The sequence below is a fragment of the Marmota monax genome, unplaced genomic scaffold, assembly GCF_021218885.2.
Source record: "Marmota monax isolate L192 unplaced genomic scaffold, Marmota_monax_Labrador192_F-V1.1 WCK01_AAM20220418_F8-fsc00180, whole genome shotgun sequence".
In the NCBI taxonomy this organism is placed as follows: domain Eukaryota; kingdom Metazoa; phylum Chordata; class Mammalia; order Rodentia; family Sciuridae; genus Marmota; species Marmota monax.
In genome coordinates this window covers 332,981-345,671 of record NW_026693881.1, presented here as the reverse complement: position 1 = coordinate 345,671, position 12,691 = coordinate 332,981, and the positions used below count along the sequence as shown (strand labels likewise).

General features: G+C 46.2%; 1 protein-coding gene across 4 annotated transcripts in view; it reads left to right on the top strand.

The window, feature by feature from the left end:
* Window positions 1–6,255, top strand: part of Ptpn2 (protein tyrosine phosphatase non-receptor type 2) — an 85,893-nt gene extending 79,638 nt beyond the window's left edge. For all 4 annotated transcript variants that reach the window (XM_046462742.1, XM_046462743.2, XM_046462741.2 and 1 more), the window contains one exon: window positions 5,887–6,255. In XM_046462742.1, the coding sequence (XP_046318698.1) occupies window positions 5,887–5,908 (22 nt within the window). In that variant the 3' untranslated portion in view covers window positions 5,909–6,255. The remainder of the gene's footprint in view (window positions 1–5,886) is intronic.
* Window positions 6,256–12,691: the final 6,436 nt, after the last annotated feature.

Sequence of the window (12,691 nt, the reverse complement as noted above, 5' to 3'; positions counted from 1 at the left end):
GTAAGATTGATGTAACGTGTGCCCATGTCCTGACTCAGTATCACTGTGTCCTTGACCCTGAAGCGGAGAGGAGTAAGAGGGACATCTCTGTCTGTCTGTCTGAACTAAACCTGTGTTTAGGCATCAAGACGCTAATGCTTTAGGTGGTTTTGGTTTAAAATCCTTCTTTCTAATTTGCATTGTTTTATCTTTGCTAAAGTACAGTCCATTGCTCTGCAAGCCAGCATGGGCAGGCATCATTCCATTTCCAGTTAGTTTGTTTCCTTGATTTTAACAACAAGGTAAAGACTCCTTATAGGAAAGAAATACTGATAAGGCTGTACCCAGCCTTACTCAGGATGAACGTGCTTCGTGGATTCAGCATTTCAGCCTAGCGTTATGTCTGCTTTTTGTCCTTCTGAATGGTACATGGTACAGTGTGTTTTAAAATCAAATTCAGTGTAGTGAACACTTTGTGAACTTCAGGGCCAGGCTCTTCCCTCCCAGCAGATCCCTGAGGGTGAGGTGGATGGTGGAGTCTTTAAACAGGGGTGTGGTTTTACCAGTGCTGATATATTTTGTGTGTGCCAAATGCTAATTACTAAAATATATGGCAGTAGGTGGCAGTGCCATGGTCATTACCCCAGCCCTTTGTTAAATGAGCTATGCAAGTCAAACATGGACAAAGATGTGGCTCCTGCCCTCTCCATTAGCACCAGAAGAAAGCAGTTCCTGATGGGTTCTGTATCTTGAAAAGGATTTTGTGTATGCATAGGTCTCCAGAATATTTGTGACTTCAACAGATTTTAAGTCACTTATAGCCGAGCACAGTGATACATGCCTGTAATCCCAGCAGCTCGGGATGCTGAGGCAGGAGGATTGCAAGTTCAAAGCCAGCCTCAGCAACTTAGTGAGGTCCTAAGCAAATCAGTGAGACCCTGTCTCTAAATAAAATACAATAAAGGGATAAGGATGTGGCTCAGTGCTTAAGTGCCCCTGAGTTCAATCCCCAGTATCAAAAACAAACACAAAAAAAAGAAGGTCTCTTATTCTCAGGAAAGAGCACTTAGTTCACCTCCACGTCTACTCTGAGCTGGTACAGACTTTGCTTCATGGCGGTGCTGGCTGGTTACACACTCCTTTCCAGGTGTAGCCACGTGTTGTGTTACATTGTTCCTTAAACATTCTCCATGTTTAATTTATATATAAGATAAACATAATGCCCGCTTTTTGCAGTTTAAAGTAACAAAAGTGCATACAGAGCTTCAGCACAAAGTGAAGCCATTTCTCATGTTTAACAGAGATGATATGTATTTGCCAAGTCCTTTATCTTTTGGGTCCATTTCTCAGTGTTTTAATATTTCTGCCAAGAGATAAACAATAAAAGTGAAAGGATGTTGAGAAACTGTTAGTCATTTTCTGTTAAAGAGCTCTGCCTAGCAGCTGCCAGAGGAAGGGTGGCAAGTGAGTTGCCTTGGGTGCACATGTGCCTGTCCCTTCGACTTGCATGAGCTGGAATTGATGGTGACTCGGAAACACGTAGGGCTCAGTTGATGGCATGCACGGTCCCTCTGTGTGCCCGGCACTGTGCCTTTCAGGGATGGTGCTCACACAGTGCTGGGAGTCGGTCGTGGTGGTGTTAGGTCCCAAGAAGCCTGAAACTTGACATCTCTTCATTTCTTTTGCGGTGCTATCATTGAAAAGTCTCTCTCTGGTATATTTTAGAATCAGATCATTCTTAGACTGCAACTCATTTCTTAACGTGTCTGCCCAGCTGGACATGTTCATCATGTGGTACCCGTGACCCCGGCAGCTTGGGAGGCAGGGACAGGAGGATCTGAAGTTGGAATGACTTAAGAGAGATGCTGTCTCCAAGCTGAACAATAAAATGCTCAGAAAACTGTTACTAACTGGATTTGATATAGAGATCAGAACCTGATGGTATTAAAAATACTTTTACTGACCTTTTAATGAGTGCCTGCATTTCCAAATTTGCCTGCCTTATTATTGTACAGATTCAAAAAATCTAATCTGCTTTGATTTTTACTTTCAGATACATATCTTTAAAAATAATTTTAAATGTTTTAATCTGAATACCATTCAGTATGTAATTCATTCTGTCTGTGTTCAGGCAAGATTTCAAGCCCTTGCTAAACACTGGTTTATATTTTCTTCTAGCAGGTCCCCACGGGGGTTCTGAGTGAGTGAGGACTATGTAACTGGGTGTAGCCCCCGCCAGTCTGTGGCATCTTGGTAGGGAAGGAAGGACGGCTGAGGTCATCCTTCATTGACTGGACTGGGTGCCTCTTTCCACACTCTGGAACCAGGTGTCAATAGAAATGTCTACTCTGCACTCTCATTCATACACAGCAGCTAATAAAGGCTCTCTCACTTTTAAGAAGCTCTTATTTGGCTGTGACTTACGTAGGTGATAGAGGCAAATGTTATCATCTCATGAAGTGAAATAAAGGCCTTCTCACTGTCTGGATGGTTACTCTGTAGCTGACCTGTTCATTCATCCTTCCCTCCAGTTCTGTTATTTGGCTTGGATTCTGTTTGTCCTTGTACCTATTCTCCAAGTGGTGTTCATGGGACAGTGGTGCCCGAGCCTCCCAGCAGCGTTGGCACTCGCAGTCCCAGCCGTCCCTGCTGTGGAGGTGGGGGGGGGGGGCGGGGGGGGGGCTCTTCCTTCCTGCTCTGCCCAGGAAGTGCACGAACAGCGCTCTCATGTGGGCTCTATTCTGCTGCCTGTCCTAACATTGCCATTTCATTGTTCATCCAGATCCAAGAAAGTGGTATGAGTGTGGTTCTCTCTTCCCTGCAGCAGGAGTTTTCTGACTGTCTGGCACCTTCACGTTGCCCCAGGAGAGCAGCAGGCTGCTCTGCACGGTGCTTTCCTGTCTGCACTCTCCACAGAAACAAGCGTCCGTCTCCTTTGGCTCCTGCGCTCTGGAAAGACCCACTGTCAGTGCCGATCCTTTCCTCCCGTGCTGTGCTCCTGGCCCAGAGCCCTTGCCAGTGTCAGCAGGGGCTGATGTGGAAGCTTCTGCATGGTCTGAGAGTTTGGGAGCTGGCAGTGAAAACACTCAGAGAACCCTGACTCTGGGCAGTCCATTGGGAAAATGAGAAGTTCTGTCTTTGAGCCCTTTCTGTTTTTCTGGTTAAAAATGGAATATGGGGATTACAGTGTTGAGTGAGGATGTTGCCTGCAGAGTCGGCTCTGACCCTGGCTGGTGTGCTGCTTAGCTTGTTTTGGCCTTCTGCGAGGAGAATTGCATGAGGTGTTGAAGGTGGTGGTGATGGTGGTGGTGGTTTTTCCTGTATAGACTCTTTAAGAGGCATCAAGTTATTTTTCGTTGCTGCTCTGACTTGACATAGACTTTTCAGACCATGATGCCGTTGATGCTTTAAATAACTAATAAACACTATGTCTGGCACATTCAGGAGAGGAATTTGGGTAAGTGGCCTTTAAGGCAGCCCTGGCTCACCTGAGAGGTTGTGATCAGCAACTGAGTCTACTAACTCAAGGCAGTAGACTCTTGGTGTGAATATCTAATGGCAGAAATGACTCCTGGAGCAGTTTGGCTCCTGATACCTCAGCATGTCAGGACAGAACCCCGAGTTGCCCACGCCAGCCAAGGCTACTTCTGCAGAGAAGACCCAGCGCAACCCACACCACTCAGCTTGTCAGAACCTGTTTTACCTTTCGCTTCATTAAACAAAATAGCAAAAATTGGTCCAAGCAAACATACCAGAATTTCTGAAAATGAAGCCTATTTGTCTTTTCAGTCTTACGTATAAATAGTCCTTTAAAACAGTTACCCTCGTCAGTGATTTCATCTTGTTTGAAAAATATTTAGAAATAATAATTAAATTTTTTAAAATCCCATCTTTTAGGTTGTTATAAGAAATCATTCAGCTGGGCACTGTGGCACACACCTGTAATCCCAGCAGCTCGGGAGGCTGAGACAGGAGGATCGCGAGTTCAAAGCCAGCCTCAGCAATGATGGGTGCTAACAACTCAGTGAGACCCTGTCTCTAAATAAAATACAAAATCACTGGGGATGTGGCTCAGTGATCGAGTACCCCTGCGTTCAGTCCCCAGTACCAAAAAAAAAAAAAAATTATCCTTGGTAAATATGTCTTTAATCTGAAATTGTAGCCAATCACCATCTACAGTTTTTCCAACCAGTTTAAATGTATAATCTGGATTTAACCTCCATGACCCTTCATCTAACTAGATGGCATTACCTCTGGTTTTGGGTAAGAAAATTGAATCAAAGTGTAAGTAACTTGCCACAGACTGCACAGCCAGTACCTGATAGAACTGAGGTGCAGTCTCCAACCGTGGAGGCCCGATGACTCCACGCCTCAGGCCTTTCCTGTTAAGTCACGACTGTGTTTATGTGGAGTATTTGGACCAAATATTTAAGTGAGAAAATGAAAGACTCTTAGCTGTTAAAAGCCAAAATATTCCTCTGATTTTTTTTTTTTTTAAGTGGAGGGAGAAAGTTGTGAAATAATTTGTACTACCACTGAAAATCAGAAGTATTCTTGGAACATCGGAATATTCTCTAAATCAAACCCTTCTTTCATTCACTGTTATTGAATTAAGTTCCTTTCCGAGCAGTCTTCTGAGTGCATGGAAGGTGCACATTTTGCATCAGAATTGTAAAGGGTTCTCTGCCTTCCATCAGCCCCCTTGGTTCAGGTGCTGGAGACCCCTGTAACGAGCACCCATAGTTTTTGTGACTCAGATTCTACTAAGAATGATTTCTTGATGACTTGATGTTCATGTTGGTGGGAAGTCCCGATGAAAAGACGGCTCCATTGGTGCCCGGTGCCAGGGGTGCTGTTCTGCAGAGGGGGCTGGGAGCTGGAAGAAGTCTGGTCCCCAGAACTCGGGGCTTTTGAGTAGACGTTCTGGCTAACTGGTGTGGACCTGGCTTGTGTTTCCTGCCTGCCCATGCGGAGTCACAGGACTGACATATTTAGGTTTGGGGCTCTGTGGTAAAGAGGAGCTGGGGAGAATGGCAATGGATTGGTGCAACGTATGTGGTCACTTGTCTAATGGTGATGGTTTTGGTGTCCAGAGACCCTGCCCCTGCAGTCACATGAGCGGCGCTTTAAGGGTATAAAAACCTGTCAGTTTGTCTGTTTGCAAATAATTGTGCAGGAACTTCAAAAATCCTGCTGCCCTTGTCCATAGCCGTTCCTTCCATTGCTTGTTTAAACTCATTTTCACCCCTTGGCATTAAGGTACAGTAAGCCTGACAATTATTTTATGTCTGTTTTCTTTCATGTTGATGGTAACCTCAGTTTCCTCTCACTTCAGTCATGTAGTGTAGATCCTTAGTGTTGTCCCTCAGGACAAAATGCAGCTGCTAACATGAGTGATTTAAAGACACATGGCAACTTTGTGTCCAAACATTGTATCAATAGTATTTTTAGCAGTCTTACACAGTGGAGGTCCAAATTGGATTAGACTTTGGCATTGAATTCCAAAGTGTTGGTAAGTCAGCACATACCATGTAGTCTTGCTAAATTCCTGTGGCTACTTTTTTTAAAAAATCTGTCTGTCTGTCAGTATCTTACATAGAGGTCATTTCTTGTGTAAAACTGGATGACCTGAAAAATTTGAAGTTAGTAATTCTTGAAGAAGAAGATGAGTCATGGTGCTTTACCTGCGTCTGTCTTACACCACTGATTGTACATGAAAATCAAGCACTGCAGTTTTACCAAGATGATAGCGAAGCATTTGGTGTGGTTGACTGTGACACGTTGGAATGGTTTTCGGTGCCCTACTTTTAGTTCATCGTTAGTCGTGTTGTGTTTGTGTGTATCTATGTACGTCTGTGTGTTTGGTAAATATGAATTGAATAGATGACTTCTTATTTTATGTTTTAGGCCAAGATTGACAGACACCTAAATATTCATGACTTGAGAATATTCTGCAGCTATAAATTTTGAACCATTGATGTGCAAAGCAAGACCTGAAGCCCACTCCGGAAACTAAGTGAGGCTTGCTAAGCCTGTAGACGGCCTCACGGTTGTCTGTTTACAAAGTAAACTTTACACCCAGGGAATGAAGAGCACCCACCAGCAGAAGACTTGGCAGACCCTTTAATCTGATGTATTGCTACATGTTTTTAATGCGTGTATGAAATGTAGAAAGATGTAAAAGAAATAAATTAGGAGAGACTACTTTGTATTGTACTGCCATTCCTACTGTATTTTTATACTTTTTGGCAGCATTAAATATTTTTATTAAATAGACTATGTTGCTTTGTGTGCATTGTCTTAGGACAGCTCTGCTTCAAATATGAATATTATGGGTTTTTTCTCAGATTTCCATAACTAGCAGTTGATATTTAAATGAAAATTGATTCAAAACATTGGTTACTTTTCCAGATTTTTTTAGTTATCCCTCAATAGTCTTCTGTCCTGATAGTATTGGTTAGGTAAAAGCAAAAACAGGAAAGTTACATCCCTGAGGTCACTTGAGATGTGAGCTAATATTGCCTAGTGGTCAAAAAGTAGTTTCAGAGAGGTGCGGCAGTCCCTTGCAGTTCGTACCCAGTGTCCTCCTGCAGGCTGGTGCACTCTGCCCCACGTTTCCCTCAGCAGGAGGCCAGGGATCCCTTTTTCCATCTCAGTTCCTGCCCAAGGGGTGGATTGGGGCAACGTATGTGGTCACTTGTCTATTGGTGATGGTTTTGGTGTCCAGTGACACTTAAGCCCCTGCAGTCATGTGAGCGGCGCCTTAAGGGTATAAAAACCTGTCATTTATTTATTTGTTTATTTTGCCAGCTGTGAAATTCTTACAATATTTTTATAAATACAGCTGTTTCAGCTTTTAAAAATTCAAATGACTTTATCCTGTGTTCCTCTTTGCCCTACGCCAGATTTCCTGGGTCTGTTATATAGAGGCAGGTGGAGTGAGCCCCTGCCGGGTCTCTCCTGAAAGCTGCAGGAGGAGTTGTTCTCACCAGGCACAGCAGCCAGCTGCTCCTCCCCGTTAGAGGAAGCTCCTGGAGTTACCACCTTTACCTGCCTCCACTTCCTCACTTCCCGTGTTCTGCCTTACTGTGGCTTTGTCTGTCTTATACCACTCCCAAGGTGGCCCACAAGGTCATTTTAGTTTCTGCTGTGACCAAACAAGGCCATCACTCTTTATATGACTTCTTGGCAGCAGATCAAGGACTTCTTTGAAGCTTTTTCCACAGACTTCCTAAGACCTCAGATTTTCCTTATTTCATTTCTTCTTCCTGACTCTCAAACCTGAGAGTTTCCAACACTCCATCTCTGAGCCTTTGGTTTTAATTTTAACACAGTGACCTTGGTCGTCTCAACTCTGCAAGTCTCTGGTACCTCACTAAGCTGGTTCTGTGCAACGTCTTTAGCCCAGGCCAGATCTCACTTCACAGAGGAACCATGTCTCCGGTTCCCAGACTGGTGTCATGGTGTGTATAGATTCTTCAGTCTTTAAAATTGAATGCCATCTCCTTCAGCTTGTCTCCAGATATTTCATTTTATATGACAACATGCCCAGAGAGCTGAAGCTCCCCTCCCCGTGGGCTCCACGTCCAGTTGAGTCATGAGGTCCTGCATACTCCATGGCCCGCTTTGGTGGAAGCTGCGTTATGTGTGTGGGGAGAGCAGTGGCTTTTCCTTCCTGGTGTGGCCCACCCGTTTGTACCAGTCCACTCTATGTCCACATGATCTTTACAGACCCGATCATTAACATCCTCAAACTTAGACAGTGCCTTAGACAGTTCTACCTTCATTTTAAATCCCGAGGCCTCAGGGAGCCGTGTGCCTCTAGCTGTCCCCCACCTGACCTCACAGGCACCTGTTGGAGCTGTGCCATCCATTTTGAATTAGTGGAATAGTCCTTATTCATTCATTTGTCAAATGAAGATTTATTGAACATGTAAATGCTAGGCACTTACGAGGTCCTCCACATCCAGTGCCCAGAGAGGAAACATGACTTGTGACCTCAGCAATGGGCAGGTCAGTGAGCAAATGCTGTGACAAAGATGAACAGATAACTGCTCAGCTGTGGGGACCTGAGTTCACAGAACTCACAACCCAGACGCAGTTGCTCAGGAGCACTTGGGCACTGAATGTTCTTAGGAATGGCAACAGGGCCCCCAGTCTGGGAGGCAGAGCAGGGGCAAGGACCATCCCTGGGGTCTACGGGGCTCCCTGGTGTGCACTTCCCTGCTGGAGGCAGGGAACTCCTGGAGAGTGCAGCTCTGATTTTTTTTTTTTTTTTTTTTTGCCAACTGTGATATTCTCATATTATTAGATCTATTTCATCTTTAAAAAATTTAAATGACTTCACCTTATGTTCCTTTTGCCTCAGATGCCAGATTTCCTGTGTCTATTTTAGGAGTAGGTAAACTATTGAGGAGTAGGGCCCTTTCACCCCTGCTCAACCTTTCCTAAAGGCTGTCGCTCAGGGGCAGAACACTTGCCTGGCACGCGTGAGGCACTGGGTCCATTCTCAGCTCCACATAAAGATAAATAAAGGTATTGTGTCCATCTACAACTTTAAAAAAAGGACCACATAAGAAGTGTGTTACCCACCAAGCAGCACAGCAAGCCGACCTTCCCACTGCTGGCAGGCTGGAGAGAGGAGCCCTGCCCTGCTCTGTGTGAGTTTTTATTATATTTTATCTTTTTGTAAATTTTTGAAATGTTTTTTAGTTGTAGATGGACACAATATTTTATTTGTTTATTTATATGTGGTGCTGAGGATCAAACCTGTGCCTCACACATGCTAGGTAAACACTCTGCCACAACCCCAGCCCTGCTGGGGTTATTATCTTAACTAACTGAATCAGAAGCTTAATGTAACCTTGTGGAGTTGGAATGCATCTTCCAACAATTCCCAGCCCACCCGAGGTGCCGCGCTGTGGTCCAGGTGGGATTGGTGTGCAGACTACCACTACCGCTGGGCTCTGGAGGGAGTGTTAGGAGACTGGAGGAGAGTGACCCGGCCCTTCCCAGGTGGGGACCAGGCAGAATGTGGCCTAAGACTATGTGGGTGGTTGACGGACCCTTTAAAAACAAGCAAGTGGGGCTGGGGATGTGGCTCAAGCGGTAGCGCGCTCGCCTGGCGTGCGTGCGGCCCGGGTTCGATCCTCAGCACCACATACAAACAAAGATGTTGTGTCCGCCGAGAACTAAAAAATAAATATTAAAAAATTCTCTCTCTCTCTCTCTTTCTCTCCCACTCTTTCTTTAAAAAAAAAAAAATTAAAAACAAGCAAGTGAGCACAGTAAGTCACCAGTGTTAGCCATTCTCATGGCCCATGAGCAGCTTAGGATGTGGACGTGGAAACAAGGAAGCTTCCCTGGTGTGCTATCAATCAGGGTTCTCCAGAGAACCAAAGGGGTAAGTAGAGAGGAGGAGGGTGCATCAGGGCACCTGGCGTGCTTGATGGAGCTGAGGAGTCCCACAGGGGGTGTAATGCAGGCTGGAGACCTAGGGAGACCTGGGGCACAATCCTTGCAACTCAGGACCTCAAAACCAGGGGAGCAGATGATGGAACTCCCAGAGTGGCACTGGAGGCCTGAGAGCTCAGGGACACTGGTGAGACTCCCAGAGTCCAAAAGCCAGAGAACCAGAAGTTCCAGCATCCATAGGTGGGAGAAGAGAGAGCAAGAACCCACCCGTGTCCACCTTCTTGTTGCCTGGCCTTCAGCTCCGCAGATGGTGCCTACCCATGTTACGGAGGGATCTTCTCATTCACCAACTCACACTAGTCTCTTCCAGAAATGCCCCAACCTACGCTGGGGCAGCCAGTCTTTCTGATCAAATGCCGACCTCCTGGGGTCACTTTCATTAGAAGAGCATTGGGCCAGATGCCTCCCGAAGCCCTGGTAACATATTAAAGCATTGCCAGCCCCAGGCCTGTCCCACCCAGTCAAGCTGACACCGAGTCAACCTCATACCGGCTTCTTACCAGGGCAGCAGGGACCCTGAGTTTCTCCTCACCACCAAGCTCATCAGCCAGTTGGATGGAGGGAGGTCCCAAGGACGCCCTCCAAAGCCAGCAAACAGTGGCCTTCCAAGCAAAAGTGAATAGTTGTTGCTCTGGGTTTGAAATATCCCAGCTTTCCATGTCAGGGGGAGAACTGTGCTGCCTGGTGGCAGGGGAGAAATACAATTTATTTAAAATAGTAATTAGCATGTGACACACAACACCCAACCGTGCTCAGAGGGACTGTGTGCGGAGCTCTGTCAGATGGGTACACTGAGTCAGGGGTGTGAAGACGGAAGAAAATGAACATTCTGCTGGGTACAGTGGTGCACACCTATTAACATCAGCTCTGGAGGCAGAGGCAGGAGATCCCAAGTTCAAGGCCAGCCTCAGCAACTTATGAGAGCAAGCCTGCTTCAAAATGAGAAGTGCTCCCTGGGCTCTGGGTGGGCATCCTTTTGAGCCCCAGCCAAGCCAGGACTCCACTCCTGAGGAGCACCTCCCAGGGCTGTGTAGGCCCAATAAGAAGACTGCGAGGCCACCAGAGACGGGCAGCAGGGAATCAGATGGCACAGCCCGGGAGAGGACCCCATGCTCCTCAGCCCCGGAGTGAAGAGAAATGGATGCAGGCTAAGATGTGTTGTGCTCAGAAAAAGTCCCCAGGAAGTGATGCCTGCTGAGTTCCTACAGAAGGCCTGGTCTCAACGGCCTCTCGCCATAGGGAACCAGGGCCCTGGCAAGACAGTGACAGCAGAAGGGGTTGAGCCTGCCCAGTACAGAGTAACAGACCCTAAAAATTATGCACCCTGACAATTAGGAACTGTCTTGGCCACTAACAGATTGGAAGAAAGAAATGCTTACCCAAGATGGAAATTTAGATGCTCGTAGATCAGGACAGATAGGTCACTCAAGGATGCTCCATTTCTCTAGCATTCATGGTTTGTTCTCTCATGATCACTTCAAGGTCCAAGATGGCTGCTGAAGCTTCTGTAATACTTTCACATTCCGGGTGTGCAGCACCCACTGTGGCTGAGCTGGCATCCTTTAAGCAGGTTTCCCCATACTTGGCCCTTCTACTTGCGCTTACATCTCATTTGCCAGGATTGGGCCACATGCATGCACTGAGTTGCGAGGAAGTCTGGAAAATTAAGTATTTCAGCTGAATGTATTCCCGCTCTGTTAAAGTGGAGTGAATTCCCCCACACAGTCCAACATTGATAGTAAAAATAAGCCCACAGCCCTTGTAAGACCCAGCCAGGAAGCTGCCTGCCTGGTAACTGTGTTTGGATATGGGAAGGCGTGTGGTGTCTTTTTTTTTCATCTGGGGTCCAAACAGAATGAGACACAATGTCTTATACATCCCCTCTGTGGCACCCTGGCAATAGTCACGGGAGGCAGAATTGGAAGAATGGACAGAGCACATTCTGTCTATGTAAGGGTCCAAATTTCTGTGCTGAATTTTCTACGACTGTATTCTCTCTAATAAGACCGGAAAGGATCTCTCTCCTCGGGTTAGGATCAGGTTAAACGACTGTAAACAGACATACAGCAACATAAGGTGAGGACTGGTGTGAATTATAATCCAAGTGTGCAGGTGCCTTTTATGATCCAATTCTGGTAGAACCTGGACAATATTATATGAGATTATAGAAGTCAAAGAAATCATTCCCTTGAGATATTTTTGGATAGTTGTTGAAACATCTGGGTAATTTTTAGTATTATTTGCTTGTGTTTCTGATAATTGATGTTTGAATGATAAAATGCCAAGGTGGTGGGTATCTTTTGAGCAGTGATCTGTTAAATTCGAATTCAGCATTAATAACTTACACATCACTTAAAATACAAAATGGAGAGAGAGAAATTCAGACCATCTCAAACTCTGCCTTTCCTGGTCACTGTCGGATGCCTGGAGGTAGGTCTGCAGAGCTGGACCCCAAGGCCTGGGTGACTCTGACCCGTGGAACTTGGGCTTCCTGATTATTCCACTGGGCAGAAGTTGGGCTTCAGAGAGGCCAGAGGTGCTGCTGACTGATCTCATGAAGGGAATGGCCAAGATCCACCTGAAGCTCCTGCACAGATAAATCTCAGCGGTTTCCTGGTGGGTCTGGGACAGCTCACTTCTGTCTGCAGTGGTGGGACGTGTGGGCGGAGCCTGCTGCAAGGCCACCAGGAACCTCCTCTGTGCCCCCACACACTGCAGCTGTCCAGAGAAGAACTGGACACTTCCACACTCAGAGCTTGGTGGGCACTTCTGTCATTTGCAAAGTCTAAGCTGCAGCTAGGTGGGGAAGCAGTCTCAGGAAATGTGGCTCCAGAGAGGAGCAGTGGCCATGGCCAGCTGAGAGCAGATGGCCCTGAACTGATCCATTCAGACTCAGGAATACTCAGGATGAGCCCAAGTGGCTGGAATCATCTGAATCCCTGAAAGGCCAAAAGACTGGGGAGGCTGAGGCAGGAGGATTAAGAGTTCAAAGCCAGCCTCAGCAGTGACCAACTCAGTGAGATCCTGTCTCTAAATAGAACAGAAAGGGCTGAGATGTGGCTCAGTGGTTAAGCACCACTGGGTTCAATCCCGGTACAAAAAAAAGAAGTAGAAGACCTGGTGAAGCACAAAAAGAATCAAAACTGTATTCTGTTGGGAAGATGAAACATGACCGGAGGTGGGTGGTGATGGTGGTGGAAGAGTGTGAATGCACCAAGGCCCTGAGCTGTGCAGTGAG